The 21,050-nt window shown below is 42.1% G+C and overlaps 2 protein-coding genes across 11 annotated transcripts in view; one reads left to right on the top strand and one right to left on the bottom strand.

Moving 5' to 3' along the window:
• Nucleotides 1-491: 491 nt before the first annotated feature.
• On the bottom strand, nt 492-3,349 carry RPS27A (ribosomal protein S27a). Its single transcript, XM_012477150.3, has 6 exons — nt 3,282-3,349; nt 3,118-3,188; nt 2,600-2,654; nt 1,843-1,928; nt 1,133-1,264; nt 492-669 (listed from the first exon to the last, which is right to left on the bottom strand). The coding sequence occupies exons 2-6, from the start codon at nt 3,163-3,165 to the stop codon at nt 520-522; spliced, it is 471 nt and encodes a 156-aa protein (XP_012332573.1). The 5' UTR covers nt 3,166-3,188; nt 3,282-3,349; the 3' UTR covers nt 492-519.
• A 337-nt stretch (nt 3,350-3,686) lies between these two features.
• Nucleotides 3,687-21,050, top strand: part of CLHC1 (clathrin heavy chain linker domain containing 1) — a 68,471-nt gene continuing 51,107 nt past the window's right edge. For 4 of the 10 annotated variants that reach the window (XM_064364105.1, XM_064364103.1, XM_064364104.1 and 1 more), the window contains exons 1-4: nt 3,703-3,760; nt 9,293-10,422; nt 11,723-11,981; nt 16,643-16,830. In XM_064364105.1, the coding sequence (XP_064220175.1) occupies nt 11,805-11,981; nt 16,643-16,830 (365 nt within the window). In that variant the 5' untranslated portion in view covers nt 3,703-3,760; nt 9,293-10,422; nt 11,723-11,804. Of the gene's footprint in view, nt 3,761-9,292; nt 10,426-10,471; nt 10,530-11,722; nt 11,982-16,642; nt 16,831-21,050 lie in introns of those variants that run through there. The other 6 variants (XM_064364107.1, XM_064364106.1, XM_012477152.2 and 3 more) reach the window with 5 other exon arrangements.

Genomic DNA, 21,050 nt, shown 5'->3' with positions numbered 1-21,050 from the left:
GCATGAGCTACCACTCCCAGCCAGTATGCATTTTTGAGTTGGGAACTTTAGCCTTTAACAGAACACTTACCACACAAAAAAATGATTCTCAAAGGAAAATAGGAGATAGGCACTACTGGCCATTGAATGGGTGCAGGAAAGGGACAAAACTCATCACATGACAGACCCCACAAGAATTACCTAGCCCTGGAATGTCTATTGTGCTGAGGTCAAGAAATGGACAGAAATACAAACTAGCTTCTATTTAGACAACTTACATTAAATAAACGTCTGCCAAAGTATAGGTAGCCTAAGAAGTTACTAAGAATTGAAAATATCCAGACCTTTACAAGTAGTTGGCACCTGGCAGGTATACAGAACCACTGGGTCACACAATCCCCAGAAGCAGCACTCACACAGTGACAGCAGAACTACTAAAGGAAATGGCATGACCATCAATTTGGTGCTTAAAAATCATTCTTTATAGCACTGCAATAAAATCCAAAAATAAATGTTAGTTCATGTCGTTTATTAACTCAGTTACTTGTCTTCTGGTTTGTTGAAGCAGTAAGTCAGACAACATTTGCCACAATAATGTCTGTCAAAGTGGCTTGCCATAAACACTCCAGCACCACATTCATCAGAAGGGCACTCTCGACGAAGGCGACTGATTTTGCCATTCTCATCCACCTGAAAAGTACAAATTTGCTTTAAGAAAATTTTACAACACATTCTGAAGTCTAATTTAACTGACTCAAAATAATTAAGTTTTTAGCTATATAATACTGGTAGTTTTAGTGCTTATAAACCAAAGCACCCTAAATTCTCACTAGTTATTACTACAATGAAAACATTCAGAAGTCTTGGGACTTTTGAACATTAAAGGCCAGCTTTCCAAGTGGTAAACGAAGCTAAGACCTGAACCCAGACCTGACTTTAAACTCAGGGCCCTATTACATAAGCGATTTCAAGTATCAAACAAAAACCCCAGAAAGTCTGAATTTCCCATTTCCAGAATACTTCATTTAAACAAAAGTGGGATAATGCTGGATGCTTAAGTCCAAGAAAATATTGACAAGTTACTATAAAGATTAAGTTTTCCAAATAAAGCAAGACTTTGCTAACATTCTGCCCATCACTTTAACTGGCTCACCTTATAGTATTTCAGGACAGCCAGCTTAACCTTCTTTCTCTTGTGCTTATTCTTCTTGGGAGTGGTGTAAGACTTCTTCTTCCTTTTCTTAGCACCACCACGAAGTCTCAACACAAGATGAAGAGTAGACTCCTGTTAATTGGAGAGAGAATGAAGTAAACTTTCATGATAGCACTAAGATGGGCACACCAACATCATCCATCGAATCTTGCCATCGCTATCCCAATAAAGTATCTGATTCTTAACTAACAGTTTATAGGGAGATTAAAGAATGCATTGAATTACACCATGGGATGCAACTTGCAAAATACATGTGAGAAACTATAGCAGTGCTTCAGGTATCAGTATAGGAGTCACCTAAAAATCCATTGCTAATCTAATCCCATTCTCCCCACTTGTGTCAAAACGTCCAGAAAACAACGCAGGCAGTGGCACACATCTGTAATCCCAGCACTGGGAGGCCATCATGCGAAGATCACTTTAGCCTAGAAGTCTGAAACCAGCCTAGGCATGCATGGAGGCATGTGCCTATTAGCCCCAGTTATAGGAGGCTGAGGTGTGAGGATCACCTGAGCCTGAAAGGTGAAGGTTGAAGTGACTGCACCACTCACTCCAACCCGGGTGACAGAGCCAGAGCCAGTCTCAAAAAAAGTAGAATGAAAAATTTCTAAAATAAGATTTTAAGAGGCTGCTCCTTCCCCCAGACAGACCTTCTGAATGTTGTAGTCAGACAAAGTACGTCCATCTTCCAGTTGCTTGCCAGCAAAGATCAGTCTTTGCTGATCAGGAGGAATTCCTAATGAGAAAAAAAAACAACAAAAATTAAGTCGCAGCACACCAAGCCTGATGTGCTCCAGATTTATAAGGTAACATCCCTCAATCAAATACATGATAATAACGGCTGATAATAAGCCCTTACTACAGGATATAGTTCTCAATCTTTACACATTACATTTTAGTGCATTTAATCTTAATGCCAATACTTGGCTGGGCGCCACGCCTCACGCCTGTAATCCCAGCACTTTGGGAGGCCGAGGTGAGCAGATCACTTGAGGTCCGGAGTTCGAGAACAGCCTGGTCAACATGGTGAAACCCAGTCTCTACTAAAAATACAAAAAATTAGCCGGGCGTGGTAGTGCACGCCTGTAAACCCCGCTACTCGGGAGCCTGAAGTTGCAGTGAGCTGAGACGCGCCACTGCACTCCAGCCTGGAGGACAAAGCAGACTCCCTCTCACACCCAAAATAAGTAAGTGTCCGAATTCACGCAAGTGAAATACACCTCAAAGATTCCAATCTAGGTACTGTGCTCCCGGATCATGAACGTTTGTTTGTTGTGTTATTCCACAAGTATTAAGCTTTGTCAATCCGACCCCTTCCCCCCTCACCAAGAGCAGACATGTCTAGCGCCTTCAGGTAGGTTAACGTCTCCACAGGTTAATTTTTCTTAACTACAAAATATTACTTACCTTCCTTATCCTGGATCTTGGCCTTTACATTTTCTATCGTATCCGAGGGTTCAACCTGTAAGTGTTAAAATGAAAGTAGATTGGTTACACATTAAGCAACTACAGCAGAACTCGTTTAATTGAAGTTGGTAATTACCACTGAACCGAACCGGCGGCAGGGCTGAAAGCTACTCTCCAGTGCGCAACCTCCCAAGTCTGCTCCCGGAGAGCACCTTCATTTCCCCAACCCAGGACGGGCGGCGGCTGCAGGGCCACACGTGCTCGCTCCTGGCAGGCGCAGCTCCCTCCGCTTTAGCTAACTGGCCCGAACCCCTTGAGGGGCGAGAGGCCCAGCCTCTGGGCACCAAAAACCAGCTCTAGGCTTTTGCTCAGCAAAAGATCCTCATTTCAGGGCTTAAATTTCAGAACCCAAATTCGTTCGGAATCATGGTCTAAGGCTCGGAAAGCAGCACCAGTCCCAAAATCAACCTCAGGACCTTATTTGAACCTTAGCTTCCTCAGGACCACCTGGCCCGTACCTCGAGGGTGATGGTCTTCCCCGTAAGGGTTTTCACGAAAATCTGCATTTTGGTGGCGGCCCCACCTGAGGCTGAGGAAAAGGAAGAGACGGGTTAGGTCAGAGGACACAAATGCACGGGGCAAACGGCGCCGGCCCAAGAGCATGCGAAGAGCAGACACTCACCTCAGATGGCGGATAGAAAAGGAAGAACGCCGCGCAGGCCCACGGGGTTTCCCAGAGCTCCCACCGAAGGACCTACGCCTTAGGCAACCACACCATATGCCTGACTGCCGTCTCAGCGACTGTCCAACCCGGTGCCAGACTGGATCGTAAACCTTGTTTCTCCTCTTCCTAGCCTGGGCTTATTTCTCACTTTAGCCTTCGAAATGCTTCCAAAATGGTAGGTTTAAACAATGTAAAATATGTTTTAAAAAGACTTTTCTCGCACAGTCAACGTGGCTAAAAGAGTCTTTAAAAGGAGGTGGGTCGAGGAGGGCCCTCATTGGGGAAGAGGGAGGAAATGGAAGTTTATTCTGGGAATTGTAGTTTTCCACTGCTTTCTTCTACCTTGGACTACTAGTCCCAAGATGCACTTCCACCTCCCAGATTCCCTAGGTACTATCTCTAAGCGCTGGAGTCGGTGTTTGGAGAAAGGGATTCAGGTGAGGACCTGGGGGAGGATGAAGCGGAATAACGATTTCCCGAGCGTGGGAACGGGCCGGAAGTGAATAGGAGGAAAGGTTAAGGGGCGGGCAAAGAGTGCAGGGCACGAAAGATGTCCTTCACCCACTTATAGAAACGATGAGGGATACAGAATCAGTGATCTACCAGACGCTCCCTGGGCTTCTAAGGAAAGGGAATCTGCGTGGCCTGCTCCAGGCAAACTGAAAAATATGTGAAATCTTCGGAAGCGGGGGTTCAGCCCTCTCTTGCCTGTAGCCTCTCCCTGCTTTCAACCGCCAAGTCTCTCCCAGCCCCAGCCTAGGGAAGAGTCTGGGTCTGGTGTGTCACTCCTTAGTGTGACACGCTTTAATATGTTGAAAATCTCAGGAGTTTTCAGATTTTCATATGAAGCCGTACGGAAAAGAAACTTGCAGAATAGTTATTTCGTTGCAGAATTTTCAAGTTTGGGCATTGGAAGTGTTGGATCTGAGGAAGTTTTTGGAGTATGGATGGGGTGCTTTTCCGGCAAGGAGGCCAGTTAGAAGCAAGTTGCCCCTGTCCTTTCTGCACTCCACGAACCAGAGTTCTTTCTAATGTACCCTCTTAATGTCTTCTGTATTTATTTCTTCATCCTCTGCCTCCTGCGACCCCATCCCCAAATTCAGACCTTAATTTTCCCTTGTAGGGGTTCTGTGTCTAACTCCATTCTCTAGTCTTTCCTCCTTTCTAACCCACCTTGACTATTGCCTCCAAATACTCATTCTAAAAAGTAAAAGTGAGTGTGTTATTATTCTACTTAAAATATCTCGGCCGGGCGCGGTGGCTCAAGCCTGTAATCCCAGCACTTTGGGAGGCCGAGGCGGGTGGATCACGAGGTCAAGAGATCGAGACCATCCTGGTCAACATGGTGAAACCCTGTCTCTACTAATACAAAAAATTAGCTGGGCATGGTGGCGCATGCCTGTAATCCCAGTTACTCAGGAGGCTGAGGCAGGAGAATTGCCTGAACCCAGGAGGCGGAGGTTGCGGTGATCCGAGATTGCGCCATTCCACTCCAGCCTGGGTAACGAGCGAAACTCCGTCTCAGAAAAATAAATAAATAAAATAAAATAAAATATCTTACCTTCAGGATACAATACAAATTTCTTAGAATGACATTCAGCCTCTGCCTTCCTTACAACCTAATCTAAACACATTACATTTCAGTAAATCGAGCTAATTTAGTTTCCTGACTTATGCTTTCCCCCGTTTTGGCATTTCTGAAGAATCTAATCGTTTCTTCTTCTTGGAACATTTTTCATCCCATAGTCTGCCAACTAGTCTTTACCTTTACAACAAAATTTCCTAGAGCAGTTTGCACACATTGTCTCCAGTCTTCCCGTTCCATTGTCTGAACACACTCCTGTCGGGCTTCTGTCCCCAGCATTCTGATGGGATAGCTCTTGTAATGGTCACTAACCACCTCCATGTTGCTAAATTCAATGGTCATTTCATCTTATTTGATCTGACAGCAGCATTTGATACAGTTGCTCATCATCTCCCTTTGAAACCCTTTCTTTACCTGACTTCATCTCTTTCACTTTTTCTGCCACCCTGGAGGCTCTTTTCCAGGCTCTTTTGCTGCCGCCTCTTGATCTGCCAGACCTCTAACCATGAAGTATCCCCAAAGTCCAGTCATCGGGCCTCTGCTTTGTTAGCATTTTCTTGGTTATCTCATATTGTATAATAACTTTTAAAGTATCCTCATATGCAAATGACTCATAAACTTATCTGTCACTCAGACCACTTACCTCAACTTCATATTCACATATCCAGCTATCTACTCAGCATCTCTAATGGACAGGCCCCAAACTCTTAATCTCATGAAATTGCTCTTCCCATCTATATGTGGCAGTTTTCATTTCTCCAGTCACTGAGGCCAAAAACTTCATGGTCATCCTTGACTGCTCTTTTATATCCCCCATCTTATCTACCTCGGCACATCTTGGCTTTATTTTCAAAATATGTGCAGAACCCTTCCCACTACCTCCATTGTTACACCCTGATTCAAGCCACCATCATCTTTTGCCTTGATTATTGCAGCAGCCTCCTAACAGTACTTCCAGCTTTCACCCTTGCATCCTATAATCTGTTTTCCACAGAGCAACAAGAACAATTCTTTAAAATGTGAGTCAGCTGTCACTCTTCTGCACACGGGCCTCGAAGGACTTTGTATCTCACTCAGAGGAAAGCCTAAATTCCTACAAGTGAAGCTGTTGCTCCAGCACTGGAACAAGTAGAGGCCACAGTCCAGTGTTGCTCCTCTTGCCAAGTCTGCCCAGAAAAAGGGACCTGTTTTACTAAACCGCACGGAAGTCCCCCATGGGCTGATAGTAGTTCTGCCCTCCAGGCCCTACATCCTACATAATCTGGCAGTACCTCTCTGGTCTCATCTCTTCTCTCCCATTCTCATTCTCTTCTAGCCCCATGGGTCCTCTTGCTGTTCCTCAAATGTGCTGTCCTACCCCAAGGCCTTTGGACTGGCTACTCTTTGCCTCAACTACTCTTCTCCCATGAATCTACATGACCTGCTATTTTCAGATTTCTGAAATGTCACCTTACCAGTGAGGTCTTTCATCTTTCATGACTTATTGCCTTACAGAAAACAGTACCCTCCCACCTTTCTTACTCTCTATCCCCCATACCTCGTTTTATTTTTCTTTGTATAACTTAACCCTCATCAGTCATACTATATTTTTGTATATTTTTTCTTTCTTTCTTTCTTTTTTTGAGACAGAGTCTTCCTCTGTCACCCAGGCTGGAGTGCAGTGGTGCGATCTTAGCCAACTGCAACCTCCGCCTCCCTGGTTCAAGCGATTCTCATACCTCAGCCACCTGAGTAGCTGGGATTACAGGTGTGAGCCACTGCACCCAGCTAAGTTTTGTATTGTTTAATAGAGACTGGGTTTTGCCATGTTGGCCAGGCTGACCTTGAATTCCTAATCTCAAGTGATTTGCCCGCCTCAGCTTTCCAAAGTGCTGGGATTACAGGTGTGAGCTACCATGCCTGGCCTAATTTTTCCCTGTGTGTTGTCTGTTTCTACTTGAATGTAACCTCTATGAGACTAGGGACTTTGTTTTATTCAGTTCTGTATCTCAGTGTCTAGAATAATGGCAGACAAACAATTAGTGTCCTCCAAATACTGAGTAAATAAATGCAGCACAACTTGAGCATTGCCCTAGATTTTGTTTTACTAGATGTTTTCCCTGATGTTTCCTTGCCCTCTTCCACAGGCTAATGAGATGCCCCTCTGGCCTTCTGTGGTCCATTGTGCTCACCTCTGTCACACTGCCTTTTCTGCTCTGTAGAAGTGGCTCATTTACTAGACCTGAAATGTTTGACTGGGAACCCTTATGACTTGTCACCGTATCCCTAAATATCTAATATGAATGAATGAATGAATGATGATCTTAGTTGGTTTATGTAACTCAGTGGCATTTTGTAGATGCTAAGGAACAATCACCTTAGCTGTGTTCTGGTTTGAGAGTACCACAAGTCCAGTGTCTTATGAACAGACTAGATTATTATTCAGTGATTATTGATTATTCAGCAAATATGTGTTTGCGTGCTGCTCTGCTAGGAACCATATTATGCACTTGAATGCATGTGGCGGAGGAGGGATAATGGGGAATGAGAACATTTTGTTTCCTGATCTTGTCAAGCTTACAGCCTAACAGACAGAATATAAACAGGAAGTCTGTAAGGCAGTGTGGTGGAAAGATAATACCATGATGGAGGAAGTGCATAGTATTATGGAGAACATAGCAGTGGCATCTGACCAATTTTAAGGGAATCCAGGACAGCTTTCCTGAAATTGAAGAAAGATTAAAAGCCAAGTGAATCAAAGTGGTAGTATGTATGTGTTTTGGGGATTGGGGGTAATATAGAAGGATGTTCTGCAGGGAGGGGGAGAGAATTATGTAAGATCCTAAGATAAGAGAGCAAGTTCATGGGAGTGGGGATGGGGATATAGGGCAAAGGACAGGGCCATGGAGAGAGTAAGTTTGGTTGGAGAACAAGAGTCATTGGTTCCTGAAGGACACTAATAGGCCAGGTAAAGGAACTTGGATTTTATCCTAAGGGTAATACTGTAGGAAGCCACTGGTATCCAAATGTCACTACTCACCTCACTAATGATTACAGCAGTTTCTTCCCCCTTTAACTTTTTTCTTTTACTATTTGAAATTATATTATTTATTTATAGTCTGTTTCCCCTACTAGATCATAAGCTCCAAGGAGCCAGGGACCTTATCTATCTTACTGCTGAATTCCTAGCTGTGAAACACTGCCTGGTTCTTTGTTGACAATAAATACTGGCCGAATAAAGGAATTAAAAATACAAAATATAAAAAATTTATTTCTCATTTAGGAAAACTTGATTCATTTATGAGTTATTCCCTTGCTGGAACTACTTTATATTAACTTATAAATTGACTCCAGTTCATCAACATGAAGATAAATCTGGTCTTTTAAACTTTGGAAATATTTTGGTGTCTCCTCTTCTAGTATATGGCTATGGGCAGTATTTTTAGGCTATATATGTTATTTCAGATAACTAGATATCAGTTATATTGCCAGAACATGATACAATTGACTTAGACATTTATTTATCATGGCATTGTTTATAATAGTGAAAATAGCAGCCGAGTGCAGTGGCTCATGATAGTAATTTCACCACTTTGGGAGGCCAAAGTGGACTGAGCACTTGAGGCCAGGAGTTCGAGACCAGCCTGGCCAACATGGTGAAACCCCATCTCTACTAAAATTATAAAAAATTAGTCAGACGTGGTGGCCCACGCCTCTAGTTCCAGCTCCTTGGGAGGCGAAGGCAGGAGATTTGCTTGAATTCAGGAAGCAAAGGTTGCCGTGAGCCAAGCTCTGTAATCCCAGCGCTTTGGGAGGCCAAGGCGGGCAGATCACTTGAGGTCAGGAGTTCAAGACCAGCCTGGCCAACATGGCGTGAGCCACTGCACCCAGCCATGGTTTGCTGTTTTTATTGTAAACCATTTATATAGTATTTCTTTACATGAATTAATCCATTCTACTCTTGTTGAACATTTGGTTCTTTATTTTTTTTAAGTTTTAGATATTATGAATAAACCTTTACATGTCTTTTGGTGCCTATCCATTAATTTTCTTTGGTTATATTCTTACTTGATTTCATTTTGGTTTAAATGTGTTAATATGCCTATAAAGGCTGCCTTTACAGAGGAAATATAACACACTCATCATACCAGCAAGTAGTGGTAGAAAGCAGATTGGATGAAACAGAGATTATAAGTGAGATTGAAAAGCTTTTAGTTATAGAAATATAAAGAAAATGTGCTATAAATAAAAACAGCTCTAGTAAAATGCTACTTATGTAAGCTGGATGTGAGCCATGGCAGTGGATTCTGATATGAATAAAGTCCTGTAGAATGCTGAATAAAGAAGACAAATGATTATACTGTAATCTTTGTGCTACTTCATTGATCATATTTCTGTTTGCTAGGTGTTATATATGGCTTCAATGTGAATGCGGGCAATGTTATCAAACAGTCAGCTGCTGTCAGTGAGTTTCCTTACAGAGAGACCATTGCAGCCACCTTTGGGGCTCCATGGCCTCAACACAGGATGGCGTCTTCCCCCACATGCACCTGCTGGTGGCCTCTTAGGAGCTGCCCCACTGAAGGAGGGCATCCCTCTCAGTCACATCTGAGTAGCACTCACTCAAGTCTCGGTCCTGAGGGGAACGCAGGGGTGACTGGCCGGGTTCTGGGCTGTGTCTGGTCTGGCATCTGCCTTTGGACTACCTTCTCGGCATAGCTCCCTGGGCCTGTGGCTGCTCCAAGCTGGGCTCCATCTCCCCTGAGCTGCAGTGCTGCTCCCAATGGTCAAGAAACAAGGCCGGCACGGCAGCTCCCAGCTTAGCAGCATCCCGGTGCAGGCTGGCGTAGGAGCTCTGTGGAGGGTGCTGCCGGATGATCCAGCCCTGGCCGCACTTATATCCGAGAACCCGGCCGGCTGGGGGGCCTCTGACGGAGCTTTCCTTTTCTTCAAGTCTGCCGAATTTCCGCAGGAAAAGCACTAATGTTCTCCTGGACACAAGGGAGGCATACTCTCTTGGAGTAGAATAAACTGCACTCCTTTCCAGTCTTCCTTTCCCAGCTTCTTCTGGACGGAGAGCTCCTCCATGTGCCTCAGACACTCCCTACACCACCCTGCAGAGGCTCCTCCTGCCCTGGCCCATCTGGTCCCTCTGGCTGTTGATACAGCTCCCCTGTGTGCACATCACCCTGTGGCAGATGCTCGGGGACTTCTAAGACTCCAGGATCACTCTGAGTACACTGGCCATGCAGCCTGCTGGAGAAACTGCAGCTCGAGCCCAGAACCAGGAATCTCCTTGTCGGAGGTGCAGGGATCCTTCATGACATAGCTTTCCTTCAGGAGGACCATCGACTGGGTGTCGGGGGGCTTCTGCCCCACGTAGCTGTGCGGAGCTGTCAAGGCAGAGTTCACACTCCCAGAGGACGCCACTCTGCATGGGACACCATCCAGCTCCTTCTTTGACTATGGAATCAAGTACAACGTTATCAGCTGGCCCCTGGCTCCTGGCTGTGACCTCCTCTCGCCTGAACTGAGGTGGTGTGTAAGGGCGTATGGTATGGGCTTCGCCGCTGGGTGACCCCGGATGCAACTCCAGGAAGCGTGGGTTACCAATGACTAACAGTTACGATCGGTCCGGCAAGGTGACTTAACGCCTGTAATCCCAGCAGGCGTTTGGGAAGCCAAGGCGGGCGGATTGCCTGAGCTTAGAAGTTCGAGACTAGCCTGGGAAACATGGCGAAACCTTCGTCTCCACTAAAATATAAAAAATTAGCCGGGCGTGGTGGCGTGCGCCTGTAGTGCCAGCTACTTCGGAGGCTGAGGCAGGAGAATAGCTTGAACTCGGGAGGCGGAGGTTGGAGTTAGCCAAGACTGCGCCACTGCAATACTGCCTGAGTAACAGAGCGATACTCTGTCTGAAAAAAAAAAAAAGTGCGTGAACCTGATCCCGCTTCTCTTCTGCACACTGGGGCGTCCTAGGCCCCTCCCGAGGGGCGGCGCCCTGTGAGCAGGGGCGGTTAAGTGGGTTCGGGGAGCTGGTGGTCCCCGCGAGCCTCGGCGCGCCCTTTCTCGCCCTAGCGCCGCCCGAGGTCAGGGAGGACCGTCCGCGAGGGCGACCACCCGCTCCTCCGTCGCGTCCCCAAAGCCGAGAGCGCCGGCGTTGGAATTCAGTCCCGGCGAAAGAGAGGCGCCTTGAGGTGGCGCGGGGCCGGCCCACAGCACGCTCGCCCCCGCCAGGCCGCCGTCGCGCACTTCCCGCCGTTCATGATTCTTTACTGAAAGTAGTATAATACAGCTGCTTGAAAACTATTCTCTGAAAAATACTGTTATTTTTGACATCATTGAGGGATGAATTTTAGCAGAACTCCTTACCTCTTTTTGCTTGGTACTTTACTATTAAAGATGAGAATTATAACAAAGTTTATTATTTATAGCTATCGTGTGCTGGATGAAACTAGGCCAGATAAGCGCCGGGGTCGTAAAGTATTTGACCTTGTTTGTGTGAAGAGGCTTACAAACTAGTTTTCCCACATGACACAAATAAATATAAAATACCAAACTTTCTATTAGAAAGCGTGAATTAGCGTAAGAGACCATCAGTTATACGATACATATGAGGAACTGTGTATAGTTCGGGAGAGAAGAGCTCTTACTTGACTGATGTTTGGTATTTCTGTTGCAGCAGTGAAATAGCACAGACCTTTTAATACATAGGTTGAAGTATTTATCACAGAGACAGATGGGCAATTTTTTCTGAAATAAATATACATTTTAGATCAATATTTGACTTAATTAAAAATGATTATATTAATTGCTGCTCTTTGTTTTCTTTCAGACTTGTCAAAGATTTGACTTTGTTGCAAGAGCAGGTCAAGATTTAACTTTTCTCCAGTGAACAAGAGTGCGGATTGACACCTATGTCGGTCCATCAAATAAGAAAACATGCAGTTCTCCCACCTATCATTTGCAGAAGTGACAAGGAATTTTTGGAAAGTATGCAAAGATACATAATCACGGAAACTGAAAGACTGGGCTGTAATGAGGAAAGACCTGCTGATGAATATTACATCATATACCGAAATGTTTTTGACAAGGTATAATAATGCTCTTAAGACAATTAAGTTTTCATGAAGAGAGCAATGATCTGTCTTGACAACCAACATTCCTGCCCTAGTATCACCACTGTTTGAGTGATCATCACATTCCACTTGCCGATTTTGAGAAGTTCAACTAATTTCTCAGAAAGGCATGAATGGGAAAAATGCAATTCTAGATTTGTGTTTCCTGACTGTGAATGAGTGTTTCATTTATTTTAGCTTGAGACCAGATTGTAAGTTTTCTTTATATATATTTTTAAAGACAGAGTTTCACTCTATCACCCAGGCTGGAGTATAGTGGCACACTCATAGCTCATTGCAACCTCAAACTCCTGGGCTCAAGTGATCCTCCTGCCTCAGCCTGCTGTATAGCTACGACTACAGGCTTGGGCCACCACTCCTGACTAATTTTTTAAATTTTCTGTAGAGAGAAGATCTCTATGTTGCTCAGGCTGGTCTTGCACTCCTGGCCTCAAGTGATCCTTCTATCTTGGCCTCCCAAAGTGCTGGGATTACAGGCATGAACTACCAGCGCCTAGCCCAGACTCTCAGTTTTTGATCAACTACCTGACTGTATGTACCCTCTGATAATAATTTTGACCTTTTCATCTGAGACTATCTGATTTATTAGGAATTGGGCTGCAAGTAGGAACATGGTACTTCCTTGTTATTTTGAGTTTGTGGTATCATTAAATTATTGGTTAAGATTTGATCTAGCATTAAATTGAAGTTCCTTGTAGATTGGAGGTCTATCTAGAACTATCTAGTTATGGTTTGTAAGGAATTAGACTGGACTTAATGTTGGAAATATGGAGATCAGCTTACAAAATGCTGTGACTTTGTGGAACATATTTGATTTTGCTTTTTAAGGTTTTAGAAATACCTATTATCCTTCTAAACAATTGTGGTTTTCCCACCACTCCTAATTTATTTATGCAACTCTTTTTTCCCACCCCATCCCTAGAAGATACCCTGACAGTAAAATAAGTGAAATCAGCATCTTTCCTTTTTGCCAGAGGAAGTACTTACCTTAAGACTTCAGTAAACTGTTAGTCTCTGAGAAAAACAGCCACTGGCAAAATAGAAACTCAGTCTTTTGTCTTTTGTTTGATTTTTTTTTTTTTTTTTTTTTTTCCTGAGACGGAGTTTCACTCTTGTTACCCAGGCTGGAGTGCAATGACGCGATCTCGGCTCACTGCAACCTCCGTCTCCTGGGTTCAGGCAATTCTCCTGCCTCAGTCTCCCGTGTAGCTGGGACTACAGGCACACGCCACCATGCCCAGCTAATTTTTTGTATTTTTAGTAGAGACGGGGTTTCACCATGTTGACCAGGATGGTCTCGATCTCTTGACATCGTGATCCAACTGCCTCGGCCTCCCAAAGTGCTGGGATTATAGGCGTGAGCCACTGCACCCGGCCTTGTTTGATTTTTAAACATTACACACTATGACCCTTATTTCTCCTCTAAATAAAAACCTAATGCCTCACACTAAGGGAAAGTGAGCATAAGATAGTGATATATACCTATCAGTAGAATAAGGAAAGTTGATACGTATCCATAGGAGTATAAAATAGAGAGGCAGAGTCTTTCCTTCCTTTTACATCATACAGAAAATCTGCCTTTTAGAATTGGTACATTAGCAGGTTAGTTTCATTTTATATGCTGTTATGATCAATGATACTGCTCTTGTTTTAGTTATTAAGGAATGTATTGAATGAATGTTTAAATAAAGGTAATGTATTGCATAGGTTTTATAACTATCAAGAGTCATGCTGTGACTCTACCTGTGTGAAATTAGCAAAAGAAAGTCATAACTGTAACGTGTTTATCTTTGCATGCCCAAGTGCTAACACTTGTCAGTATTTTTCTTACGTGAAGAGCTGTCTGCTTTACATTAATGTAGTTATAGTGAAGTCATTTTGGAGGTATTGTTGGTAAATTTAATTCCTAGAGAAAACATACAATGTTAAATAGAAAATATTGAAATCTATAATCCATGTTTCTTTTCTTCTAGTTAGGAGAAAAAAATTCCATTTGTGCTACTTGCACATTGCATAATTGTAAATTTTACATTGTAAAGAATTCTGTTTTTCAGGACTGAGAGGGGATCTAGAAATGGAAATCATTTGATACTTTGAGAAACTGTTCTTCTAACTTCTTAATAACAGATAATTTACCTCTTTCATTTTCACATTATTTTAGCACATTGTTAATGAATAATGACTGTCTTCTTTGATCTTCTTTCATCTTAGAAGGAACTAGTTGGGCAGAAGATAAAAGTTTCAGCTTGCATATCTGGATACTTGGAATCAGGGAACAAATGCCAAATTGTGTTTAAAATCAAAGATAGATAGTTTAACCTGGAGAATCATACCTGAATCAAAGTAAGGAGGTCTTGAGATTCATAACAAGAGTTGGGGGTCGATTGTAGGATGAGCCAAAAACTTAGTAAGCAAAGAAGACCAAAGCTCCAAAGAATGAGCTTCTTTAGAAATGGATGACTTATTGGGCTGGCTGCAGTAGTTCATGCCTGTAATCTCAGAACTTTGGGAGGCTTGGTAGGAGAATCGCTTGAGGCCAAGAGTTTGAGACCAGCCTGGGCAACATAGCAAGACTCTGTCTCTACCAAAAAAGTAAAAGGGGGCAGGGATATGGAGGTAGCTGGACTCTGTAAAGCGGCTAATGTTTTGTGTTCCTATAGCATATTGTACAGGTAGTTCAGATCCATATGAAGGAGCTGAGGTGGAATGAAAACCATTCCTCTTCTCCCTCAGACCCCTGTACCTGGTAAGTATAGCTATGGTTATTTTCTTGGATTTTATAGCAACCTTAATGCAGTGGTCTCAAACTTAAATGCCTGTAGAAGCCAGCAAGGTAATATAAAAGAGTTAAGTGGGCTGGCTATAAGAGAATAAGGAATGGTGGGGATTGTGGTAAAATGAAAAACCAACTTAATTGAAAGCTCCAGCTATTATTGCCATTAAGGAATAGGGGTTCCATGTTGGTAGATTTTTCAGAGAGTTTTCAAGAGAAGCTGAAAATGTGGTTTTGGGATGAAGTTTCCTAAATTTTAAAATATTTTGTTGGTTAAGCAAAATTGCCGACTGTATTCAACCTGTGGTGTGTCAGTTTGCATCTTCTACTTTAGCGTGTTTTCTGTGCATTCTTAAAGGTTCCCATGAGTGCTCTTCTGAAATCTGTTTCTTCTAGCAAACAGACTTTGGAGCTGATCGTGATACCACTGCATATTTATTATCTACTCATTAATGTATCTGAGTTGTCTTAGATTGTTGGAGCGCACCCTGTTGCTCCTGGCCATCTACTTCACACACTCCTCTGATGTGCTCCAATCTGTGGAAGTCCACAGATTGATAACCTCTATTTTGTTAAAGGTTCTTGATTTGGGTGGTTAGGTAGTATGGTCATGTCAAAAAGACCACCAGGATCACCAACTCAAATATCCTCAAATATCCTGGCAAGTGCCAGGAGATCAATAATCTTTTTATATCATTTGTCGATAGACCGGATACCTTCCTAGATAACTTTTTCTAGATATTGCCTAGGTAAAGAAAGCCATTGGGGGATACCAGAGGCTAGAGATGTAGCAGGAATAGAAAGCATAATTGCAGCTTTCAGGGAAAATTAGGGATTGATCCTGTCTATTCTCCATATTCATCAATCCCTTCTGAAATCTTTAGGTGCAGAAGTTGGAAACCACACATTATTTATAACTTTTCTGTTTTTATTTTTTGACTTATTTAAAAGTGTTTCTTTATTTTTGCATGGGTAATGCATATATAAGATTAACAAGAAATAAATGAATAAATAAACCAGTAAAGGAGATTGTATAATGGGAAGTCTGGCCCTTCTCATCTCAGATTCTATTTCTCCTGTCCTCTGCAGGCACCCACTGTATCTGTTTTCTTCTGTTATCTTTCCAGAGATTTTTTTTGTGCTGAAACACCATTTGAAGCCATGAATGTAGAGTGATGAGGGATTTTTTACAGTTGCACATGAAATCCTGGGAATAGAAATGCAATTAGATATTGAGAATATTGATGAGTCAATAGGAGCTGATTGGTTTGAAAAATAAGGAGGTGAAGAGAATCCAGGATTTTAAGGTTTAAATGAAGTTAGAGACTAGATTTGGAGAGAGTAAGAGAAGATACAGAATTATATTTAAAAGATTCAGAACTGGGAAAATTAGAACTTGTATTAGTTTTAACTGAAATCATATGTATGTGTTCATACCAAGTAGAACAAAAATCTGGTCTTTTTTTTTCTCTAATATTTAAACTCTGCATTATCTGTTGTAATCATCCACAAAGAGCACATATTTAGTAAATTTTGCCTTTAGTGTCCAATTATGTTTGAGCTTGCTGTAAAGTTTTCAGATTTCTAATTGCTAATCATGTTTCATTAAAAAAAAAAATAATCTGTAATGGCTGGGCACAGTGGCTCATGCCTGTAATCCCAGCACTTTGGGAGGCCAAGGCAGGTGGATCACAAGGTCAGGAGTTCGAGACCAGCCTGACCAATATGGTGAAACCCCATCTCTTTAAAAAAAAAAAAAATCTGTAAATGTTATTTGTAAGACTTTCAATCTATGTTCTTCTAGAAAAAAATCAATACCATAGGCAAAAAAATAATATTTCAGGTAATAGAGCATGCCTCTGCATATAAATCCATTCTTACTTCAATCAAAAAAGAATATGATGCCTTTATTGAGACAATAAAGAGAAGCCGAAGAACTGCAGTCTGTCTTCATGGAAAACTTAAAGGTTTGGCAGCAGAGCCTACAGCTTTGGTATATCACAGGAAAAGAACAATCCAACTTGAAGCAAAGTAAGTATTTTAGTAACTAGCCCAAAAGATGATAGTTGTAGCTTGATTATAGTAACTAGCCAGTGTAATTCTAGCCAGTGGTTCTTAGTCTTACTGAATTTCAATTTTATTTAAATGCTACATTTTTATGTTACCTCCTCTTAGAACTTGAAATTACTGTATTGTTTACTTATTTCAATTAAAAAACATTACTTTTGTTTGAGAACTTTTATGGTACCTGTTAGTATAATTTTTTTTTTTTGAGACAAGGTTTCACTCTTGTTGCCCAGGGTGTAGTGCAATGGTGCAATCTTGGCTCACTGCAACCTCTGCCTCCTGGTCTCAAGCAATTGTCCTGCCTCAGCCTTCTGAATAGCTGGGACTACAGGTGCATGCCATCATGACCGGCTAATTTTTTTTTTAATATTAAAAATAGAGATGGGGTCTCACTTATGTTGCCCAAGCTGGTCTCAAACTGCTGAGTCCAAGCAATCCTCCTGCCTCAGCCTCCCAAAGTGCTAGGATTACAGGCGTGAACCACTCTGCCCAGCCAAAAGGCAAGAGGGGGCAGTTGTAGTCTTTTTTTTTTTTTTTTTTTGAGACAGAGTCTCACCTTGTCACCCAGGCTGGAGTGCAATGGCACAATCTCTGCTCACGGCAACCTTCACCTCCTGGGTTCAAGCAATTCTCCTGCCTCAGCCTCCTGAGTAGCTGGGATTACAGGTGCATACCATCATGCCTGGCTAATTTTTTGTATTTTTAGTAGAGACCAGGTTTCACCATGTTGGCCAGGCTGGTCTCGGACTCCTGACCTTGTGATCCACCTGCCTCGGCCTCCCAAAGTGCTGGAATTACAGGCATGAGTCACTGTGCCCGGCCTATAGTCTTTTTGTTTGTTTGAAGCAGAGTCTTGCTCTGTTGCCCTGGCTGGAGTTCAGTAACCTGATCTTGGCCCATTGCAACCTCTGCCTCCCAGGCACAAGTGATCCTCCCATCTCAGCCTCCCAAGTAGCTGAGACTACAGGCACAAGCTACCACACCTGGATAATTTTTGTATTTTTTGTAGAGATGGAATTTTTATATTTTCTGTAGAGATGGGGTCTTGCCATGTGGCCCAGGCTGGTCTCCAACTTGTGAGGTCAAGTGATCTGCATGCCTCAGCCTCCCAAAGTGCTGGGATTACAGGCATGAGCCACCACACCTGGCCCTCTTAGTATAATTGAAGGCACACTGTTGTATCATAAAATGAGGATCTGCGTGGGACGACTCACACCTGTAATCCCAGCACTTTGAGAGGCCAAGGTAAGATTGCTTGAGTCCAGAAATTTGAGATCAGCTGGGCAACATAGTGAGGCCCTGTCCTTACAAAAAAGGTAAAAACAAATTAGCTGAGTATGGTCCAAGTTGCTTGGGAGGCTGAGGTAGAAGGATTGCTTGAGCCCGAGAGATGGGGACTGTAGTGAGCCATGATTGCACCACTGCACTCCAGCCTGGGTGACAGAGTGAGACCCCATCTCAAGAAAAAAAAAAGGAATAAAATAAAATAAATAAGGGATGCAGGTAATTGCTCTAAGTAATTTCCTCCATGGAAGATTTAATAGTACAATTTCATGATTACTATCTGAATTAGAGCACTTAATCCTGTTATTCACAAAGGTAAGTAACCTACTGGGAGAGGATAAGATGCTCAATCTTGTTGAGTAGTTTTTTATTTTCAGTGTTACATTTGGTAAATGATGAGTAAAGTATTTTTATAGATAATTTTAAGTCAACACTTGGAAAACTATGCAAAGTTTGACCTCCATTTCTGTTAATATGGCTGACTAGATGTTGAGATAGACCTTCCTATTGGGGAAAAATACTATATAATATATATTTTTAAAATCTTTCTAAAAGCATCAGAAAGTCAAAATCAGGACAAAATCTAAGAGAAGACAAAAGATAAGCAGAGCACTAAAACTGCTTTGGCCCTGAGAACATTTTTTTAAAAACGAATGACCATAATTTTCAGTTTTTACTATGGCATACAGAATAAAAAGCAAAGCCCAGGATCACTCCACATGATATAGTCTATTGGGAAACACTCACCATATAAAGCTAGGATGGTAAAAGGCTATATATGCCATCATAGGGTGAACCAGGGGTAAACTGCTCCACCCCTGGGACTGCAAGGAAAATTGCCCTTTACTGAGCTGATTGCTGATGGGCACACAGTTTATTTTGGGGGCAATGAAACGTTCTGGAATTAGCGGTTGTAGTTGTACAACTATACTAAAAAATTCCTTGAATTATATACACTTTACAAGAATGATTCTTAAGGTATGTTAACTGTATCTCAATAAAGCTATTATAAAAAGATACAGAGGACACAGGGAGAAGGTCATATTATTATGTTTAATCACAGCTCTACAATGAAGAGAATATGGGACACAGATAATATTTGAAGAAATAATGGCTGTGAGTTTTCTGGAACTGGTGAACAACACCGATTCACAGATTCAACAAACCCAAAGAATCCCAAGCATGATAAATACTAGGAAATACTCAACAAGGTTCATTTTAGTGAAGTTGTCAAAAATTATAAAAGTAGCATAGACAGGAGCAACAATTAGATACCTTCTTATCCATGGGGTAACGTGTATTAGAATTTCATTCCTTTTTATGGCTGAATAATACTCCATTGTATGTATATACTATATTTCGTTTATCCATTCATCTGTTTTTGGACACTTGGATTATTTCCATTTTTGGCTATGTGAATAATGCCACTCTGAAAATTCATGTACAAGTATCTGCTTTCAGTTTCTTTTAAAAGTCTTCTTATTTTTAACATATCTTCCGTTTATAAGCACAAATTTATTTGGAATAAAGCCAGTGGATATTTTATTTCCACAGTCCTTTCATAAATCCTGCAAGCTCTTACTCTGAGCCATCAATAGTTGCCAAGAGCGCTATATAATAGTCAGAAGCAGCCAGCAGTTATCTACTGACAAACTTGTTTTTAATTTGCCAAAAACCCTGTGACATTTATATATTGACAAAAATTCTCTTCCTGATCAAATTTTACTCAGGCTTCCCTGAACCCTTTTCAACTAGGCCTGACTTTCGGACTTCCACATTCATCTCTGCACCATTTAGTTTTAGCAAGAATCCTGTGAAGTAAGTTTAGTCAGAACCCCTCATCCTTGATACGTGATCCCCCAACCACCCTCCAGGTGATGTCTAGTTACTGTGGCCTGCCTTCAGCAAGAATCCTGGTAGGTCAATTTATCCAGAATCTCTCGTCTATTCTGATGTTCCTTTTAGTAATTTGTCATGCACTGACCCCGCCCTGCTCTTTAGCTATAAATTCATACTCGCCCATGTCGCATTCAGGCTGAGTCCAATCATTCTCCATTGTAGTAGTTCTTATACCTATTGCCATGGCCCCTCCTGTAAAAAGTCTTCCTTACCATACTTTAACATGTGTCATAAATAATTTTTCTGTAAGTGTGTATTTTAATATGTTATTTCTCCCTTGGGCAAACATAACTAGGAAGAAAACTTCAAATAATGCTTAAGAGAAGTTTATACTACCTTTTGGTCTTTAAAATTTCCATTTCTGGATAAACTTCGTTTTATCTCAGTATAATGCTGTCCTTCCTCTAGCTCTAGGATCAGAATTACTGTAGTGGGCTGAATAACGATTCTCAAAGACATCAGGTCCTAATCTCTGGAACCCTTAAATGTTAACCTTATTTGGAAAAAGGGTCTTTGTAGATGTGATTAAAGATTTTGAGGCTGGGCGTGGTGTCTCATGCCTGTAATCCCAGCACTTTGGGAGGCCAAGGTGGGTGGATCACCTGAGGTCATAAGTTCAAGACCAGCCTGGCCAACATGGTAAAACCCCATATTTTAAATAATTAATTAATTAATTTTAAAAAAAGATTTCGAGATAGGGAGATTATAAAAGTAAGCCCTAAATACAATCATAAATGTCCTAATAAGAGGGAAACCGGAGCTTTGCTACTAGGAGAGCAGAAGGCAGTATGACCATAGAGGCAGAGACTGAAGTGATGAAGTAAGAATGCTTGCAGCCGCAAGGCTGGAAAAGCCAAGGAACAGATTCTGAAGGAGGCGTGGCTCTTCCAACACTTTGATTTTGGTCCAGTGATACTGGTTTTGAATTTCTACCTTCCAGAATTGTAAGAGAATACATTTCTGTTGTTTGAAGTCACCAAGGTAGTGGTAATTTGTTACAA

Source organism: Aotus nancymaae, unplaced genomic scaffold (assembly GCF_030222135.1).
Source record: "Aotus nancymaae isolate 86718 unplaced genomic scaffold, 86718_ANA_hifiasm-v0.15.2.pri h1tg000057l, whole genome shotgun sequence".
Lineage (NCBI taxonomy): Eukaryota > Metazoa > Chordata > Mammalia > Primates > Aotidae > Aotus > Aotus nancymaae.
This window is presented reverse-complemented; position numbering and strand designations above follow the sequence as displayed.